Raw genomic sequence first — 20160 nt, 5'->3', positions numbered from 1 at the left:
TGGTAGCGGGATAGGATGCTCTTGCTCAACAGGGGTGCAGCCTCTTCCGCGTCGGGCTCGGGGACCACCAGTGCCTCCGGCGCGTTTGTTTCCGCACGCTCGTTCGCCGTGGTCGGAGCGGTAGAGGGAGGTAAAGCGCTCGAGATCTGTGGGGCTCCAGGCGTGTTTGCGCTGTAGGAGCTCATTAACTTCGCGTTGTGAGGCGGAGCGGCGGTTGATGGCTGCGGAGTAGCCTCTTTGGCTTCTTGGACGCAGGTGCGGGTTTCGCGGACTCGTTGTTCTGGGAGTTTGTTGGGGGTGGGTTAGCATTGTGCAGGAAAGGTATGGGATTCCGTTTCCTCTCCTTCCCTCCCATTTTTTTGGTTTTTTTTTTCTAGTTTTATTCTATTTCATTATTATCTTTCCCCTGGGTGTCGTTATATAGATTGGGCAGGTGGTTTCGGTATACACAAACCAAATTGATCCCCAATGGCAACATAAAACTCAATACATACCCTGGGCTAATATATCTTGCTTCAACTTCTCAATGCCGGAATAGCCCGTGAGATCATTAAGCCTCTGTCCCACAATGAAAATGTTCGACTGCATATTATCCATCAAACGAGTAAATTGCTTGGAGAGGTCCGATCTACGCTTTTCAATCTGCGACGGCAAGCCCCGATCGTTTCCATTCCCATTCCCCTCCTTCACATTCTTTTGGTCTTGTTCTTGCTGTCGTTGTCCCTGCTGCTGTGTTTTTGAATAGCTGTCCAAGCACCTTTTCTCCCTACCTAACAAATCCAGCTCACTCTCTGAAGCCCTTTTTGTGAAAACACCCTGCATTTCCCCCGCGTTCGGCCCCTCTAAATTGCCCTTCCCATCGCTCTTTAGTGGCATGGAATCTTTCTTGTCCCCTTCTACTCCCTTCCCTCCCCCCTGCACAGAGGAATACCGTCTGCGGAATTGACAGCGTAAGCATACTGACGCAGTCGCATACACATTGTAATTATTATTACGATGGCGCACACTGACAAACCATTGATGTTGCTTTCTGGCGCCTGGTGGGAGGAATGGAATTGGACTTGTGGATGCGCGTGCAGTTCTCGTAGTAGTAGTGGATGTAGTTATAAATTTTGGAGCGGATGTTTTGGTGGCGGTGGCAGCGTTTGTGGTTGTGGACGACCGTGAGAGATTTATGGAAGAACGGAGGAGGGATTGTCGGAATATTGGTAGGATGGGTTGCATGGTGAGGTGGAGACTGTCTTTGTGGCAGAAGACAGCTTCATGGGCGCGGGAGGAGGGGAGGGGAGGAGGTTTGTTGTTGCTGCGGTTGGTTGTTGAAATGATAAATGGTTGGTTGGTTGGTAGCCTCGGGACCCTCGTTGGCGAACACCGAGAGATTGGACTATCCCCTGCATTTTGTTTGCTTTTTTTTTGGGGGGATCCATTATTCTACACAAATTCGATCCCATTGGCAAGAATGAGCCACGGATGATATTATTGATTTATTGAGTTGCATTTCACCTGTAGTGAATAACGAAAAATGATTTTTCGTACTCACAATATCGAACTGGGCAAAAAAACATCGCGGGTCATTAACCAGGATATCGACAATACTGCTGATATTACACCACTTTTCAGAAATCCAGATCTTCATCATCTTCGCAGTAATACATTCATTCATTCATTCAGGCAGTCTTCCTTTGCAGAAGTCATCTCACATTATACTATAAGAAGAACCATGCCAGTCAATATTCAGCACGTACATAATAACTCCACTCTTTGCGATGGAAAAAGGAACGAGACGTGAGAAGAAGTATCATATCATTACAAATCGGCTGCACCCCAACCGTAGCCCCTCCGCGCCCCGCGTGAATAAAAAAACAAAGTATATTCAAGGAGCAAAACTAATTATTTTCAAACATTCGGCCACGCTACCAGCGAGGAGAAGAACGCTCAAGAAAACAAGAACGAGTTTGTAACATCGACGGGACGAGAGAGGGCTGTTGGAAACGGTGTTGAGAACTGGAGGCCAATACGGGAATCGAAAAAAAACCACACGAACCTAGCATTACAACAACAACAAGAAGAAGAAGAAGAAGAAGCAGCAATGTATAGGTTTTAGTAGGAAGCCGCAAATGATCACAGAAAGAAAATAGCCATATCTACACGTCGACAACAAACATAGATCTGGCACCAATCTCTGAGTGCCGGGAGAAGTGGGGTCCATATAAAGAGGAGAAGTTCAGTTTTTCACCGTAAATGAGTGAGGAAGCTTCGTCACCTGCTGTAGACTGGATTGGCTAGGCTGGATGGCAATACGCTTGGGATAAGACTGCTCTAAAGTTCGGCCCCCGAACGTATGTAAGTGTATGTCAATTTTATATCCGCTCATCGACATCAATCGACATCGTCATCATCATATAGTATAGCTCATCAACAGATCCATCCACCACCTCAGTCTGGGGTTTGTATCTTATGATCGCCCTTCACAGCTTCTGCGTACGTGGGCGGTGCGCGCACTCCAGCTCCATGTGGGCCGCTGCTACTGCCCTCCCCCGCGCCATTTGCTCCAGGCGCAGAAGGATGTGATGGCTGCTGTGAGCTTGCCGCAGGATGGGCGACAGGCGCTGTTGTTCCGTACGATCTGTGTGGTTGGGGGGAAGGGCCGCCATGGGGGGCTGAGGGGGGTGGTGGCCGATGTGAGATAAAGTAGTATGCTACTCGTCCGCCCTCAGTGTCGTGGCTCTGTCCATTTGCACCCACGATGGGACGGTAGCCGTCTGGATAATCTAGGTCGTCTTCTGGATATTTGAGGATTATGTACCAGGCATGGAGGAGGCCGGGGACGTAGCCGAGGACCAGCAGTGCGATGTTGATGAGGGAGTCTGCGGAGCAGACGCCGACTTTTACCCAGACTGATTGGATGGGCGAAGGATTGTGAGTTTCATTTTGAGGAGGGGGATCATGTAGTTAAGAGGTGTAGGGATGGTTGCGGCGAATTGTGCCGGGTGGGGATGGGGATAACATACCAGCAATAGGAGGGAAGAGGACCGCGATGAATGCGAGAAAGCAGTCTGGGGAGCAGCACATGGTGGCTGGCTTGATGTCAGTATGTCAGCAGTAGTATGTATGTGCCGTAGCAGTTAAAACACAAGATAATAAAGAGATAGTATCAGCGCGCCAGAGAGTCGATGGATGAAATAGCCCGGCTGGATGTCAGGCGTTGATGTCTTCCTTTGCCCACGGCTGTAAAATGTGGGAGCCTGCGAGGAGAACGATCATGTTTGCTTCTTGCTTGCAGATGTCTGGTGACGTCCACTTGCGGGCGAAGCCACGTGAGGGACTAACCACATATGGGTCCGTGGAGGCTGTTGAGGATCCACTTCAATCCTGACATCATAACATGGATGAACATATTTCAATGTCAGGAGAATGAATGGATATATATGCAACTGGAATTCATATGGAAGTTCCATTCATACTAGTATGGACAATACTAAAAGGAAAGGAGAGTGAGAATTGAATGAATGATGATATTAACCAGCTCAAAATGCAAGCAGTTACTATTGACAAGTGCTCTGGAAGAGTGCTATAATTTATGAACAACACATATGTCCAGGCTATATTGGCATGGATTTAGAAAAACATCTATAAAAAACTCTACAAAGGCCTGTGGTTCGGTCCAGTCATTGACATAGACATAAATAAGAAGGGGTAGGCCAGTAGGTTGGGTGATGTAGACCCAAAAATCCAACACTGGGGAAGAGTTTGTCTCATTGAGAGCTAGCCAAATTCTTTCCAAGGTGGTGAATGTTATACAGATTTAGCCGCTGCAACAGAAAGGGAAGAAGTGAGTGTGAATGCATGCAATGTACAGGTACTGCACCAGGCAGTCATTCAAAGCACTTCTTCATTGACATGCAAAATGAAAGTGGGAAAAAGTGTCATTTTTTTTTCTTGCAATGGGCCAGTGATCTCTTCCTGCAGGATTTGTCCCGGTGCATTTGTCGATTATTTCCAGCAGCGCTTCAAGGAGGAGCGCTACCAGTGCCTCGGTTACTCGTGGTAAAGGGCATGTACTTCCTGTACAGGTAGGCTGAGCAAAGGAGAAATCATTTCAATACAATGGTGTCATAAATATGTGCAGCATTTGTGTTTCCCCATCGTCGTCCAGACGGAAAAAGGTCGTGTTTTTCTTCAACAATTTACCTTCATTTTTCTTCGTTCTTATTTTTGTTTTTGTTTTTGTTTTTCCTTTCTCGTTGTCAGGCTCGGCGACTAGCCGCCTAGTTTGGTGGGGAGAGGCACCGATCCAGTGTTCGTCTGGCCACGATGTGTGCTCAAAGCTCATCGTTTAGTGGCTGGCGGGATCAAGAAATTCAGATGTGGCGTTCCTAATTTCCCCAGGACCCATCCATGGAACACTTCAGGGGCTAGCAAACCCTGAGAGATGGATAATTACACCCAGAGGTAGGCTAATTACACCCGGCCAAGAGCCGCTAATTTTTTGTAGAGATAGTGCATACACTTTCATTACATACGAAATAGAGCTGTAGTGGTTTATTCAGGTGCCACAGACATTGACATTCTGAGAACCCAGCTGTAACTAGAGGTTAAGGCATGGAATGGAAATGGTTAATGCCGGTTACAATCACAACTTAAATTCTTAGTGCTAATCAAAACTTTTGAGAGGATCCTCCGCATGCTGCTGATAGTTGACTATCATATCAAATAACTGGTATCAGCTTTTTTGTAAGAAACCCGGAGCTAAGGTGCAGCTAGGCCGGAACAGATAATTACCCAAAAACGAGTCATCGGAGGACAGGTTCGATCTACCTACAATACTACATGTATATAATTAGCAGCCGGCCCAACCTTCTCGAGGCCAGTGAATCATTTGATATAATCTCACCCCTTCGTTCTACTCCCTCGATATCTGATCCTTCTATCCGAATCCCTTCCGATATAACACCGTATTACCTTATAGCTTTATCCTCGTAGAGCCCTAAGGACCTCCCTAGATCAGCAGCGAGATCCTCGACCCGCCGCTTACATTTCCATACTAGACTGTGACCGGCAATCACAGTGTATAGATGATGAATTGAATGATAATGACTACTGTGAGTCTGACCACATCATTACTGTATATTCACAGATATATATGTCACTATGAGCACAATTATTTAGCAAATGATTATGTTGACTTTTTGCTATGAATAATCTGGTGATCGAAATGCTATCTTGACATAATTATCTCACTTTTATATAGTTCATATATTATAATAATAGATCTACTGATCATATTTAGCACTATTGATATGATATTTCTCCTGATGATGTGGTTATTTTGTATGTAATGGAGGTACCTATAAAAAATTAGCTGCTCTTGGCCGTATGTAATTATCCATCCCCCATACCCTGGCGCTCCCAGAAAAACTTCCGTTTGGCAAGGACTCAAAAGGAGCGTCAGAATGTTGATGAAACAAGTTCAAGCAAGGTTATCATCAAATACTAGTATGTTTGATCGTCGCTATTTTCTTTCTGGTTCTTTCGTACGTGATCTTACGGAGCATTAACTGTTGATGTTGCTCCTTGAGGAGGAGGAAGGAGACTCGCAAACGGTTAGACGGTCACCTTTGTATGCTGAGGAACATTCATCTGATGGCTATTCCCTGCAAAACGACGCACGTCACTGAAAACGGATCCGTGGACAACACCTCAATTCACCAATTCGCAGAGGGTTGAGGCTCGAGGATGATCAGAAGATGTTCCATGCACGCCACTCACTGTTCCTGCATATGGATGTGTCACTTCTGGGCTAAAGATAATCCGTAATGAGAACTTGAAACCGGCCTCGTCCGTTGGATCGTTGGATGACCGTTGGACACACTGCACCGTACACGCTACATTGCGTATTCTGATACGCCGCCCTGTGAGCTGTCCTGCGTACCACGTATTGGAAATTCCCGCCCAAGCTGCCAGGGCCTGGAATGGATGCCACCTGCCTGATTGGCTGTAGTGAACGCTAGCTCATACTTCGCTGTAATTTTGGTAATCGGGCCCTGCCAGCGCTGTAAATCATTGGTCATTGATGACCGGTTCCGTACCAGTAGCCGTACCCGTATCTGCTGTACCAAGGTATCAGTACCCTGCTGGTTGTCCCTGCTCCCATGATTAGTAGTAGTACTCTTCTTCCCATCTCACACTCTGCCTGCCTCCGCCTTCCTCCACTTCTTCTCTGCTTTCTTTATTCAGACCTCGCCGTCCAGCTTGTTCATTTATCCCGCTTCGTCGGTGGACGCCATCCCATAATTCTTCTCTTCTCTTTCTGATTCAATTCACTCGTTATCTTGTTATTTTTGTTGCCGGATTTGTTCTAGCCTCCCTCCAAGCGGGCCCCCCTTTTTTTTCTTCGCGTCACTCGTTTCGCATTCACTCCTTGTCGACGGCAACTTTGCGGGAGCCAGCCACAGCCGCAATCCCTTCACGCCAGAGATATCAATCAAGGCAAAGGGGAGAGAAGGACTCATCAGCGTCACCATGTCCGGATAGCTCGTAGGGTGTTGTACTCTGTAATTCTCGTCGATTCGTTACCCCGGCCAGCCAGCGTCCGTCAACCGAAGCTCCAAAACATTTCCTCCCTTGCCCGCTGGGTTTCCTTAGCTGGAGCAGCAAACGACATCGCAAACCCGTCGTGGAATTCAGCAAATACCGGAGACGGTGATCTGGACCCTAATCCTACGCCTATACTCTCGCCATGGCTGCCAATTGCATTTCCCTGAAGGATTCGAAGGCCTGTCCCGCCTTCTCCAATGCGGCTGTCTCAATGAGCCCGGAAAACATTGCCAAATTGTATGTTTTATTCCCCCTTGATAGGACCCGCTTGTCGTGGTTTATTTTATGCTGATCAGACTGAAATTTTAAGTTCTTTTCTCTCGTTCGTTTCCAATACCCAAGAGTTCGATGAGCGCCTGTACTCATATGCGAACAGCGAATATGTGAAGATGAAGTATGTTTCTAATTGGACTCAAATCTCGTCAATCCCTTGAAGTGATCTATATTTTGCTAATGATACTACTTGCCTCTGCTTCTCTCCAACAACAGATACCAGCAGGTACTTGGCTGTACTAATGTCAACCTTAGCAATACCTCTTCACTCTATGCCAGATATACACTCAGCGTAATTTGTAATGGAATTGTTCAGAGTTCAGCAGCATGTGGAAGCTCACCTCCTCTATGTGCAGAGTCTTGTGTTAGTCCCCAATATCCGCATTTTATCTTCGACTTGATAGAAATATATTGATATATTTGCGACAGGCACAATACGCTACCAGTGAACAACTAATTGCTGTCAATCCCGAGCTTTGCGGCACTCCGAGAAATGATTATATGAATGAGATCAGAGCTGATTTCACAGTCTGTTCGAACCCGAAGGATGCGCTCACTGATACTTGCATCGCTGGTGACAAAAATGAGCCAACTGAGTGCGGTTTTGCTCAAAACCTGCTAGGCCTCTGTAGCTTTTGCCAAGGAAGCACGGCCAACTCTACAGACTCTTGCTGCATCAGCGCAGATGTCACAGATCGGTGCAAAGGACTCACTCTTCCGTCTGTCGGGCCGCTTCCTCCTCTTTTTCCTTCTCCGACATCTTCACCACATCCGTCGGATGCAGCAGTTGCATCAAACAGTACACTTTCTGGCGGTCAAATTGCCGGAGTTGTTGTGGGGTCTGTTGTGGGACTAGCTATGTTAGCTGCAATTGGAGCTCTTCTCTTTATATGTTTGAGACGGAGGCGCGAGCAAACAAAGGCGCCCTCGCTAAACCAGCCGTCACCACAGCGAAATAATAAGACACCAATGCAATATGTCCCTGGGAGTCGGAATGGTGCATATGAGGTCCTCCCAGGCAGCCGTGTAGCCAGAATGTCAGCTTTGCAGGCAAGCAGCCATGACGAATCTCCACCCCGTGCTGCTGGCGGAATCGCAGCAGTATCTCCGGGTCAAACCAAATATCACGATTCTTCCGATTCCGACGCATTCGGGGAGAGTCCAGCACGGTCTAAGCGTGGACCACCCGTTACGGGCAAGAGAAATGGGTCTCTTTCAAGTGCTTCTGTGTTGGCAGGGAACAGTGACACAGCCTCACCAAGGTCTGGGAGTGGTGGCCATTATTCCTCACCCGAAGGGATGGCTAGTGGCCAATCTGAGCAGCTTCCCTACTTCAGAGACTACTACTCGCAGGATGATATCCACCCAAATGATAAGGTTGCTGTTCTATGGGCATATCAGCCTCGTGCAGGTGATGAATTTGAGCTGGACAGGGGCGACATGCTGAAGGTGGTGGGAATTTGGGATGATGGATGGGCAACTGGGGTCAGACTAAACGAAAGGGCCGAGGATTACGAAATAAACCGCAACCCACAGCGTGATAGCGGTGTTTCTAACGGCTCAGCCAGAAGAGGATCGTCTCCTCCACCGTCAGGCGAAATCAAAGCATTCCCGGTATGTCTCATCCGCAACATACGCTTTTTTTTATTAAAGTACAATACTGACCTATTTCCCAGCTTGTGTGTGTTTGCCTACCTGAGCATTGGAGGAAAACTATCGATGGCGATGTCTCAGCCGAGACTCACGACGATTCTTAACCCTTACTGCTACCATATTTTATAGCGACACCGCCCTATTTCACGGTCCTCATTGATGTCTTGACGATTGCGCCTTGTTTCATTTCTCTTCCCCCTTTTCGCTTTCTTTTTTTCTGGCGTTTATTCAGAAGGCGGTTGAATATTGGTTCTCCAGCTGTTAACCCGTTGCGCGAATTGCGTCTACATCGCAAATTATACTCATCGTTCCTACGCGACTCTATTACATCTTAACCTACCCGACGAAATAAAAGCCTCACGCTGCTGCGCTGGCCCCCGTGCCCTCGCGCCCTAATTTCCCTCCTTCATGATTTACCACTACACATATTTGTTTATATATGTCCCCCAAGACGCTATATCGCCAGGCTGCAGGGCTCTTATCTTCTCTTTCTTTTATTTTCAACCCCCAGATCTTACTGATCTGACTTATCTTGTTTCAGTGTTTCCCCGTATATTTTCTCCAACTACTCTTTCTATCGTTCGAACACAGGAGCACAATATACCTCTTTCCCAATTTTCGCCTCTTTTTCGCGCAGGGTTTGCCCTTTATACTATCGCAGTAAGTCATGAGGTGGTAGGTATACGTGTGTGAGTCGAGATGTGTACTCTATTACTTTGATAATTTTTAGCTTGCCTACCGTTCCACCTTTTCCTTTCATATTGAGGAAACTTTGCCCAAATTGGCATGAGCATCCTTCTCCCCAATCTTTTTTTACTTTGTTTTCCTTTTCTTTGTTCCTTTTCAAATCTTTCTAGCTTTACTTAGAACAGATGTAGTTTATACCCCCTGAATTTTATCGAGTTGACAGGCATAAAAAGACAAGAAAAAGAGATTTCTTCTATCTCCCTTACTTCCTGCCCGTTTATTTCCCGTTTATTTCTTCATTGGCACAATTCTTTCTCAATATCTAGTGATAGATTTATTTCACCTGAGAACTTCTCCACCTACCTACCTACCCACATTCTCTTCTCCCTGCTCCTCTTGGTCTCATTCTTTCTGTCGTTCTCCTTTTATTCATTAAGTGGGACTGGGAAGGAAGCCATTTATCGTTGCGGCTGGAACGGTTAATTCGGAAAATTTAAATAGTACTGGTTACCAACAACACATTTGCGAGAGTGAGACTCAGTAAACGACACGTTGGATTAATGGAAGGGACCACGGTTTAGACGGGAAGAGATTTTGTTTTCTTGAGCCGGCCCTTCCCTGGATGAAAGTGAGGGGTGGGGTTGGCTGTGGGATTGATTCGATTGAATTGTTTCGATTTAATCGGAATGCATGTATGTATTGCAAGGTTGAATTGTGTGTAAGTTCAGAGTTCACTTGAGTAGATGGATGAGTTAAAGTGATAGGCGGTAAGGTTGCTCATTGTCATTGATATTTCATTTCTCCCACGTTTTATTCTATATATTTATATACACATATGTATAATATTTTTACAGCCACCTACTGTGTATATATATATAAGCCTCTCTTTCCTCCTCTCTCCTCTCCTCCCACGAACATGCTTTGCCCTTTTCAGTTTCGTTTTCTAAGAAATACTTTGCACGTCTCCTGAAGACATTCTCGCTCCACAGTCTGGTATAGCGCGCCGTAACTGTGCCCCTTCCTGCTTGAGCATATTCCATTCCAGTAAGGAGTCGTCCACCAGGAACTTGCCAGGGTCTATCGCTCTAGTCGTTTCATTCCCTATCCATGACGGAGGGGATGTGTTGCAGAGAGGGAGGGATGGATGGATGGCCCCCTCCAATGTCTTGATTTTGCCCGGTCAATAGTGGTTTGGCTGGAAGTAGAGTAGAGTAGGAAACAGCTCCAAAATTTCCCTCGACGGCGGTATTGTACCTCCTGTTGTTAGCGGAGAGCCATCCGTGTGGAAGTTTCTCTCCAGGGAATAATAGTGGCCCTCGACTTAAATCTCAAGTTAAGAAGGAGAGTGGGGTTGGGTTTGGGGGGTTTTAAAGGGCGGATTTCATCCTTGACCCAAGACGGTAATTGGGAAAGATCTGGTTTTTCCTCTTGGGAATTTGTTTTTGAAAATATAGATTTGTGTTCAAGGAGAGAGATGTGACAGGTCCAGTAACCATGCCAGGTTATTTCATATGCAGGACGTTTGATTGCGTCAATGCAAATCACTCACTGTAGGGACACCCCAGTTACAACAAGCAAAAGAGAAGAGAAGAGAAGAAAGGGGAAGGAGACTGAGAGGCTGATTACTGCTGCCAGTGGTAAATAGTTCATTGCCGGTCCCCAGACATAAAAAATTCTCGAACATATTAAATATATAAAAAGTAGTTGCTCACGGCCATAATTCTTCAACCCGAGCATTGTACACACTGCCGCGCTTTCGAGAAGCCCCATCTGGTATATACGGTAACCGTGTCCTTCAAGCCTTCGCCTTCTACAATCCCGTGCCTTCGCATATCGTAGTTCAGGTGGAGCGCCATGACTCGTGCGGTGCGATATCAGTCCAACCATCTCTCGTACCCTCAGCGGTGCGGAGCCATGACATGGGCAAAACCATCTGATGGAAACAGAGCCCTGCTGATTCCTGGCCATAAGATCCGCCGGCATCGATATGTCACCGCCGATTGCGATAGCAGGAACAGCGGCATTAATGATTGCCAGCAGCGCCGATGCCAATCAATGCTCATCTTGTAGCGTTCTGACAGTTGCTTCCCCACAAGCCAAATCGTCGTCGTCCTTTTCTCTTCACCAGGGGCATAAAAGCCAAAATGAATGCCGGGATTTCTCCAAAACGCTTTTATCCCGATTTTAACGGCATGAGCCAGAGATGTAAATAGATACTGGTAACATGTGAAGAGTCATTCCGCCAATTTACATTCAATTCCCTGCAAGCAAAGTCAATCGACCGAGATAGCGAATTGTGTTCCCAAGGAACTATTTTGGCCTTTTAAAAACGATGATTCGATAAATTTGAACAGTCTCGGACTCGATTCGATAGACACTGAAGCTATGGTGTTTTTGAACACCACGGCGCGCCCCCTCTTTTTTTTAATTTTCTTTTCTGGCCCGGTTCCAGGATTAACAGGCGCCTGAGCAATCGGTCTGGAGAGTGCAGACAAAAAACTTAATCTCAAACGCGATTGCCTATGAAGCCGATAACAGCACCAAGTAAACTTCGCAGTTGCCCCCTTTGTAGCGCTATCCTAGTTCGAAGGATTTCCACCCCCTGCAACACGCCAAAAATGTAGCTGACGGTATTGCTGTTAGAGCTTGGAAACATGGCCGCATGGAATAGTTCTTCGGCCTTGACAGCTACGAGGGGGCTCGTCACCGGTGTGGGTGTGGTGTAACTGGCGCAGACACTGCAATCAGAGGCCAGGAGAACAATGGACACTGTAGTTCGCGAGACCAAGGTAAGCCTAGAACATAGCAAAAAAGACACACAGTTCGCCTGGTTATTCCGTGGCTCCACAGCAACGATGTATACTTGAAGAATGGAGGAAAGAAATGTAGCATGGTCATCTGCAGGCGGAGTGTGTGTCCCATAGCTCAACAGCTGAGGGAATTGCTGCTTGAGCAGTTCGAACATGATAGATTGTTAGCTGTGCCTGACATGTTTGCATCAGCTACGGGGGCCAGAGAAAAATATTATAACTCTTCTCCAAGAGCTATATTGATTAGTTATATCTTTTATTTTAAGATTTGATTGAATGCCATCATATGCATCTCGGCTTCAATAACAGAGAACAAATAGGCCATCCAGTGGATATAGAATTCATCAATTAACAGGGAAAAATAAAATACAGATGGACCATGTTTCTTGAAAGTCATCAAAGCGGGTGTGTAGGTAGAGCCATCGGCCAGGAAACCGAAAAAAGCTTCATCAAGATTGGTTTGGGTTTTAAAAAAATAAAACCATTCATTATCAGAGTGAAGGTATGATCATAAGCTCCGTCGACGTAGTCTCTCTGGACGAATATTTCGAAACCACTGCGCAGAGAAGCAATTTAGCTGACCCCATAGTTTAAGCATGGGTTTTAAGATGAGAGCCATCAGGGAAATTGAAAATTTCAAAGAAATCCCCATGTAACAACGGCTCAATCAATGGAAGCCACCTCGTTAGTTGCGTTGGCTTTGCCAGAAACCAACCCTGCACAGCTCCTGCGAAACGATGGATGGCCAACAGGCAATGTTCGTTTACGCTGTACGCTAGACGTTTCTATCCAAGGAGGGGATACGACGACATAGTCCGCAGGCAAAGGGGTATAGCAACGGTAACCCGAGGGACGACGGGGGAGAGGCCGATATCACGGAAGGCTCTCCCTCCTCTATCCCTAACTATAGGATACCAATTCGGCGAACACGAACTACCCTGCAAACAAACGGCGGCGGGAGGTCGATGTGTTTATCCAGTGATCATAACCAAACCCAACGAAATTTCCCCGCTGTGTGAGGGCGACTGCAGCCACCTGCGGGGAGGATGTTGCCACTTGTCAAACACTGCGTCACGACGATGCGCGGATGAACAGGGAAAAGCCATCTGTATAGACAATGTATGCGTACATAACAGTGATGGCTGGTCGAATGGCTGGGAACGTTCCGCGATGTAACTCTTGGGTTTTTGAGTGTCAATGCCCAAACCGAGGTGGGGTGGTTGCGCTGAACGATGTGAAGCCATGACATATAAGTTAGTTACTGCGTACACTGCCGACGGTGAACAACTCAAATGTCTCCACGCCACAGACGTTACGCCAGGTTATCTTGAATCCGCGTCCACTGTGCAAAAAAGCTGATGCGAGAAATCGCCCCGCGAGGTCTGTGCGCCCCAGGACCCGGGATGAGCGGGATATGGACGGGACGAGTCGAATGGCGGCTTTGTCGCTGCAGAAATGTGGGGATGGGCGAAGATGGCGAATCCCAGCTACAAGGGAAATTGATGTTGAAGATGAGGGTTACATGCACTTGCATTCCCTGCATTTACCCGCCCTAAAGAAAAAGATGTCAGGGACAAGACAAGAAAAAATATCTCCATGGCGCGATGGAATCTCTCCGGGAGGCCGATAGAAAGAAACATCCGTTCGCCACGGGAGCTTGCCGATGAGCCAGAGAATTTCTCCCCGTGGTCCCCTTGATGCATTTTCCGCGGCGGAAACGAACGTGTTTCAAAGCTTCTGGATGTTCGGGGCCCTTGAAATGTTCAAGGCTTCCGAATGATTCGCTCTGAATACGAGTTTGCTCCAAAGAGGCGCCATCCTCTCTGGAGAAGAACATAACGGGAAGGAGGTTGATTTAGTTGCAAACCGGTGTACTACACTGCTGCTACGCGACCTTCTCGCACCAAAAAGAACGCTTACGCTTGCTAGACGAGGAAGATAGGGGTCAGCGACCGCGGTAAGCGTTAAGGGGCACTCGGGCGTGCCCCTGTCGCCTAAGATTCAATTACAGGTAGCAGAGCAGGTGTCATGTCATAAAGGGGGGGGAGAAGGAATAACACATCCCATGGTTGACAAGAGAGAATGGCCGGAGGAGATTAGGGATGTTCGGCCGGGGAGGAATTTCAGTATTTTCATCAACATCGATCCAGCAGCATCCAATTGTATTCAATATCCATCCATCTTCCCAGCATAAATGTTCTGGGCAAGACAGACACACACCATCCCGAAAGCGCCTAAGCCAACCGGGCGACCCCACTCGGACAAACCCCCCCGTGTCCAGGACCTCAAGACATTTGGCGACATTTTGTTGACAATTTCTGCGCGATACCTTCCCGGCATCTGAAGACAACGGGGACCGCAGCGAAACACAGCATGCAAGCACTTTGCATGATGATGCTTTCAAGCTTTGGTGAACTAAGTTAAGTTACCCTGTCTGTCATTTGGTTGTGCAGGTGGTTATCCGCGGTATGCTGAGGATCCCGAGGTTATTACACCCAGGAGGAGGTCGCACAGATTCTGGAGTACGACGTCGTGCAAGAGCCGACGGGGCGTGAAAGAAACAGGCGAGAAGAAAGGGCGAAGCCGCGGAAGAGAGAGCGAGGATGCGGGGATTGACCGATTTCAAGAACAGAAACAAGAGTGAAAAATGAAAATGAAAATGAAATCTACTAAAAATTAGCCATTAAAAACACTGTACAGTACTAGCTAGCCTCGAAGACGACGGCAAGTTACCGCGAACACACCGTGACACACGACAACGCCCGTCCTGAAGAAACCGCCCACGTTACATACACAGGGCTTCCAAGGCTTCCAGGGCTAGGAAACAGAACGAAATGCCACCCACATCCCGATTCCCGAGCCCAAAGCCGAACCAAGCCGAGCCGAGTGGGGAGGGATGCTGCTCAACCCTCAACCTGTGCTTTGGAAATAGTAGTAACTCGTAGTTAGTTGTATTTTCTTTTCATTTTTTTTTTTCCAAATGTAGTGTGATGAGGGAAACTTTATTCAGTTGGGAGAGAGAAAGAGAGTTGCTCCGGAGAATGTCAATAAATCAAATCTTAAACTTTCTCTCAACTTTAAAAAAAAGCCGAGACATGTATGGATATAATTTTCTTTTTCTAAAAAAAAACAAAAAACAAAGAAGGTAATACATCAGATTTTCACATGCAGAGTTTAACTGACTAAACTGGATATATGACATAACTATGATATATATTCTTTTGAAACAAAAAAAAAAAAGAACAAAAACAAGCGGAAAAACCATAATACAGTTGAGTAAACTACACTTAAAAATAGAAATGAGAAGTGAGAAACACTGCGGGACGAAAGAAAAAAAATCCCCCAAATGACAAATGATGCACAATCAATCATAAATAGTAAAAGAAAGTTAAACACAGCACAAAGATGGAAAATAAGGTTTTAATAATACAACTGGAGTTGCACGAAGAGAAAAAATATAGGTTTGAAACAGAAATGGAAAAAGGAAAAGAGAAAACAAAAATCATTTGTTTTAAAACAAGAACAGGGGCGAATGAATTGCAAGAAGAAGCAGAAACCCTCCCCTCCCCCCGTTACCGTATCCCTTTCTTCATTCCCTTGTAAAAAAGGAGGGGGAAAAATATGACCCCGAGTGCTGTCGTGCTAAAAAAGCGTACACCAAGGAAGGAAAAGCTAATAAAACAAAACAAACAAAAAATATATATAAATAAATAGCCATATGAACAACGCTCACCCATCCGGAAAGAAAAAAAAAAACAAGGACCAAAAAATATAGGGGCGCCGAAGTTAAAGAGTCCAGGTCGCTGAAGACAACGAATATAACGAAAAAAAAAAAAAAGTAATAAAAAAAGTAAAAAACGAGAAAGAGATGGAGATCTATTTATTTACTGCCCACTTTCACACCAAACAGTACTCAACCACCCATTCGTAAGGCCTCGTAAGCTGGCTGTCGAGGAAGGCCATTGGTCTTGACTGGCGCCTTCAATGAAGAAGATTACATCGTCGCCTCCAAGGCAGCTCATCCAACCAGGGCTGCTACTCCCGCTAGGGGTATTAGCGCTTCCGGCAGAATATGGCCGCGGTGGAGCATCAAACCTGGGCGGGTTAAGATGGAGCTGTTGCGTGCCTGGCAGAGGTGGCATGGGGAAACTATGTGGTGCGGCAGCAGAGAGAGAAGGGAGAGATTGTGAGTAAGGCGCCGGAGGCGGTTTGCGGAATGTGTTCCATGGCTGGATGGGTTGGAGGCGGTTTAAGGCTGCGGAGAGTTGTTGGGAGCTGGTGGATGGTGCAGTTGAACTGTGGGTGGAGGAGGCATAGGACCCAGGAGATGTTAGTGATGGCGGCGGATTGTTTGACGCGGTTGACGAAGGGAGGCTGTGCGATAGCTGTAATGAGGGGAGAGGATAGCACTGTGGCTGCGGAGGGGCGAGATTGGGCCAGCGGTCATTCTCCAAGGGTCTGGGGCGGGATATGGGGTTGTCATGCTCTGGTGCGGATGACGGCAGGGGTCCGTGGACTGGGCTGTTGACACTATTGACGGGTACCCATGATTCTCTGCGCGTACTAGACACTCCATCAGCATGAGAATCCAAACCATCCGCTGATTCGCTTTTCACGGCAGTACTGCCAACGTCGCTGGGCTTTCGTTCCACTAAATTCGCCGAACCTGCTGTGCCATCTTCATCTGGTCCATTTTTTTCTGCTACCTGATCTTCTGCGTTACCAAGGTCTAGAAAGAGCTTGTCCAAGAGCTTCAGTTCGTCAGATGATCCTGTATGCGCCAGTTCTCGGACACCGTAAGCCCGTCCGTTACTAGTTCGAATATCGTTTTCAGAACCAGTTCCAGTATTTAGAGTGTCCGGCTGCCGGGAATTTCGCTTGAGATCCCGTCTGGCCTTGGTAAAATAGCCATGTACGCGATGAATAGTACGGAACCAACCACCAGCCATTTTCAGCCGCGGCCTCATCTCCCCTAAAATCTCAATCACTCTTCGTACGTCAACTTGTCCTTGGCACCCCAACCCTGGAACAACATCTGTCGAGCCCGGTTTCGAACAAAGGTAACCCTCTTGGTCCATCTGATTAAAGTGGGCAGCGTAAACACCAACCAGCGCAGCATTATAGATGGCAAAGCCGACCACAGGAGTTTCCATTAATACACCCCGTTCCTGACACGTTTTGACCAATTCCGTCATCTGGCGTGCTGCATTGAACAATTCCCGAGCACTTTCGCGCCAGAACGCCTCGGGTGCAAGGTATTTATCAAAGGGGTAACAGGGCTCGTCAAGAGGCCCCTGCGGATCAGGGTACCGTAATGGCAGGAATGGTAGGTAAGCTCTATGCAGTACGATTACGGATAGGAAGTAGAGAATGTGGATAAGTGAGTAGGGTGCCAAACTGTTCTTGTACATAATATGGGTATCGGTATTGCGTTGCGTGTACTGTAGATTGCGGGACAGACCGTCATGGAACTCGACTAAAAGTTGCCGAAGGGGGCTGAAGCGAGAATCGGGATGCCACGGAGGGTGTTGATCAAGCCTGTATAGAAAACAAGAGCAAAGAAAAAAACAAGATTAATTAGACAAAGTTCCGTCTGCTAGACGTCATTGGATTAAAAAAAAAAAATCCATCATTGCATTGACAAACCTTCTGTTTCCAGAACACGACCACTTTGCAATGCTGCCCCATATCCTGACCATCCGAACCAGTCTACCCAAAACACACTCCTCCGCGCCCATCTCCCATCGATCAATACTGTTTTCCGCTATCTCGCTGCGGTGGCTAGTCGATGACCATTGTTTCAGATCTGAAGGTCCGTTTGGGCGTAATTTTGCGTTTTCCCCGTAGCCCATACTATTTCGTAGACTGGGAATCTGAATGCCGCGAGACTCGTAATTTTGAAAACGGCGTTTTAAGCCATCATTCAAACGTGAGGTTCTGACTCTCTCTCCGAAAGCAAACGCGTTGTCGCTTGGAAGCTGGATCTCTACATCCCGAATCTTGATCACGCGCGGACGATACTTGCCACTACTGAGGTATCGATCCAGCATAAAACAACTCCAGAAGGTCCGACGTCTAGTCTCCTGTTCAATCACATCGTCCGAAGTATGTCCTCTCTGATCGTGTGGTTCTACTTCCGCATTCAGCATTCCCGGCAGGGGCGTCCTCTGTTGGGGCTGATCATTCTCCTGTTCAAATGACAAGTCCGCCGCCTGAGCCAGTCTGATTGCCATCCCAAGATAAACCCAAGCATTTTTACCCCTACACATCCCCCATTCGTGTAAGCTTAGCATTAGGAGCGCCTGAACCCGACTGATGTCGGTGGAGGTAAGGTCCGCTCCGTAGGTTCCCGAGAGTCTAGATCGCAGTGCGTTCGCGTAAAATTCAGAGGCTACAAGAGGGTTGCATGGGGCAACAGGTGATGGTGGACAGTGGTAGCTAGTCAGCTGTGGGTGGAACCGAGCAGTCAGGGTCAGGACGCCCAGCAATACCAATGGAGAAGTCTCTGAAGCTGGACCTGGGCTCTGCGAGTGGTCACCGGGTGGTTGACCATCCTGCTGTGCTGAGCTCGAGGAAAGCTGACGGATCTGGGTGAGGAAGGCAGTGGGGTGCAAGAACGGTAGGATAGTGGAGAAGTGAAGCTGAAAGAATTCGAACAAGGTCTCCCATACTTTCACGGTCAAGATGGGCGAGTCGAGGACATTGCTGGTTGGTTTAATGGCATCTTTTGCGCCTGAGGTCGTAGCATTCGTGGATTTCCTTGAACGCTGACGTTTGGGGCTGTCCCACTCGCCATTCCGATCATCCCCATCCCCGGAGGCCGCAATGTCACGTTTCGTGCCACCTGTACCTCCTCCCGGAGCAGGAATCGGATAGGAACATTCCCTCCCCGATGATTCACAAGCCCGACAAGTAGTATCGATACCCGCATTGACACACTTGATCTTGCTTCGCCTACAACGAGAGCAGGCGATGCTAGAACGCATTTTCAATGCGGGTTGTCCTTTGCTCTTCTCCACGGTGATGAGTGTGGTGGGGGGAGGTGGGGGGTGGTGGGAGATTGAACAAGATCCTTAATGATTTGCCAATTGCGGACTCCGCGTGGAATCCTTGTGAGGGAAAGTGGTCAGATAAGTGTAAGTTTAACAGCGGTTGTGCGCGGAAATGAAAAATAAAAAATAAAAAATAAAATAAAATAAATAAAATGATGGGTTGACTGCAGCTGTTGTGGCGTCTCCGAATCGAAGAAAGCAGCGAGAGAACGCAGCCGTGGGTTGAGCTGTAACAAACAAAGAAACGAACCACAGCGCTTCCGCGGCAAAAGAAAGAAAAACCGCAGATCGAAAGAAAATGTACGAAAATTAAAATAAAATAAAATAGGAATAAAAGTAGAAAAAACAAATATCAAAAAGTAAAAAACACGACAGTCGAGGGAAACGAGGGAAATGCGGGAAATTATAAAAAGGAGAGTAGGAGAGGGTTTCCGAAGGAAACAAAGGTTGGGAGAAAAGCCGCAATTTAAGGTACTGCAGCAGAGCGGCCGGTTTCGGGGTAGCGATGCGGTGTTGCGCTCAAGGTTGACCACACCCAGTCGCGACTTGTACAAACATGGACAGAGTCCGCGGGCGGGCAGATTGGTTTTAATTCTGCTTCCTGCAACTATTTTCGCCGCAAGCGCAAGGTTCCCGGACGGGGTCAAGATATATAACAGCTGAAGGCGTGGCAGCAGACGCGAAGAGACAACTGGGGCAAGGAAAGCCTAAGGACAAGAGTAGGGAACAAACTATAATCGCAAATGTATCTCTTCAACGGAGCACAGAAAGAGGGCAAGGAGAGAACGCGAGCCAAGGGAAGAGATCTGGTCAAAACCTAGTTGAAGTTGCTGGAAGCGCGCACATGGTTCACAGACTTGGCTGCGGCGAAGTGTCGTCGTTCCAGTACCAAGAAGAGAAGGGTGGCCCAGACTGGAGGGGGCTTCAGCAGCCTGCGATTCCAACTCAAAAGTCCAAACTATATCTGACCCGCGGGCTGGTCTGGGGGCGGGTGGGAAATAGCAGGTGAGATCAAGCGGCCCCGCGGGGGAGAGGCAAAAAAACGGCCGGGACAACGGAGAAAGAACACCAAGAGTGACAATAGGGAG

The 20160-nt window shown here is 47.5% G+C and overlaps 7 protein-coding genes across 7 annotated transcripts in view; 2 read left to right on the top strand and 5 right to left on the bottom strand.

Annotated features, from left to right (window-relative positions):
- Window positions 1-1224, bottom strand: part of HCBG_04931 (uncharacterized protein) — a gene marked incomplete at both ends in the record, with an annotated part of 2031 nt that extends 807 nt beyond the window's left edge. The window contains 2 exons of the mRNA XM_045431980.1: window positions 66-280; window positions 495-1224. Coding sequence (XP_045287192.1) covers window positions 66-280; window positions 495-1224 — 945 coding nt within the window. The remainder of the gene's footprint in view (window positions 1-65; window positions 281-494) is intronic.
- An 842-nt stretch (window positions 1225-2066) lies between these two features.
- On the bottom strand, window positions 2067-3232 carry HCBG_04930 (uncharacterized protein; the record flags this gene model as incomplete). The annotated part of the gene is made up of 2 exons (XM_045431979.1): window positions 2067-2897; window positions 3012-3232. The coding sequence occupies 2 exons, from the start codon at window positions 3070-3072 to the stop codon at window positions 2437-2439; spliced, it is 522 nt and encodes a 173-aa protein (XP_045287191.1).
- A 1422-nt stretch (window positions 3233-4654) lies between these two features.
- Window positions 4655-6154, bottom strand: HCBG_04929 (uncharacterized protein; the record flags this gene model as incomplete). The annotated part of the gene is made up of 6 exons (XM_045431978.1): window positions 4655-4701; window positions 4783-4826; window positions 4963-4987; window positions 5400-5418; window positions 5770-5995; window positions 6090-6154. The coding sequence occupies 6 exons, from the start codon at window positions 6152-6154 to the stop codon at window positions 4655-4657; spliced, it is 426 nt and encodes a 141-aa protein (XP_045287190.1).
- An 80-nt stretch (window positions 6155-6234) lies between these two features.
- Window positions 6235-9064, top strand: HCBG_04928 (SH3 domain-containing protein; the record flags this gene model as incomplete). The annotated part of the gene is made up of 5 exons (XM_045431977.1): window positions 6235-6834; window positions 6908-6991; window positions 7087-7234; window positions 7300-8484; window positions 8547-9064. The coding sequence occupies 5 exons, from the start codon at window positions 6740-6742 to the stop codon at window positions 8625-8627; spliced, it is 1593 nt and encodes a 530-aa protein (XP_045287189.1).
- Window positions 9065-11716: 2652 nt separating this feature from the next.
- HCBG_04927 (uncharacterized protein) lies at window positions 11717-12175 on the bottom strand (the record flags this gene model as incomplete). Its single annotated transcript, XM_045431976.1, has 2 exons — window positions 11717-11979; window positions 12031-12175. The coding sequence occupies 2 exons, from the start codon at window positions 12173-12175 to the stop codon at window positions 11717-11719; spliced, it is 408 nt and encodes a 135-aa protein (XP_045287188.1).
- A 3729-nt stretch (window positions 12176-15904) lies between these two features.
- On the bottom strand, window positions 15905-19137 carry HCBG_04926 (uncharacterized protein; the record flags this gene model as incomplete). The annotated part of the gene is made up of 2 exons (XM_045431975.1): window positions 15905-17558; window positions 17667-19137. The coding sequence occupies 2 exons, from the start codon at window positions 19004-19006 to the stop codon at window positions 15905-15907; spliced, it is 2994 nt and encodes a 997-aa protein (XP_045287187.1).
- Window positions 19138-19465: 328 nt separating this feature from the next.
- On the top strand, window positions 19466-20081 carry HCBG_04925 (uncharacterized protein; the record flags this gene model as incomplete). Its single annotated transcript, XM_045431974.1, has 2 exons — window positions 19466-19637; window positions 19747-20081. 2 exons carry the CDS (start codon window positions 19466-19468, stop codon window positions 20079-20081), a joined length of 507 nt encoding a protein of 168 aa, XP_045287186.1.
- Between the last annotated feature and the right edge of the window lie 79 nt (window positions 20082-20160).

Source organism: Histoplasma capsulatum (assembly GCF_000150115.1).
Source record: "Histoplasma capsulatum G186AR genomic scaffold supercont2.6, whole genome shotgun sequence".
NCBI classification, from domain to species: Eukaryota; Fungi; Ascomycota; class Eurotiomycetes; order Onygenales; family Ajellomycetaceae; genus Histoplasma; species Histoplasma capsulatum.
This window is presented reverse-complemented; position numbering and strand designations above follow the sequence as displayed.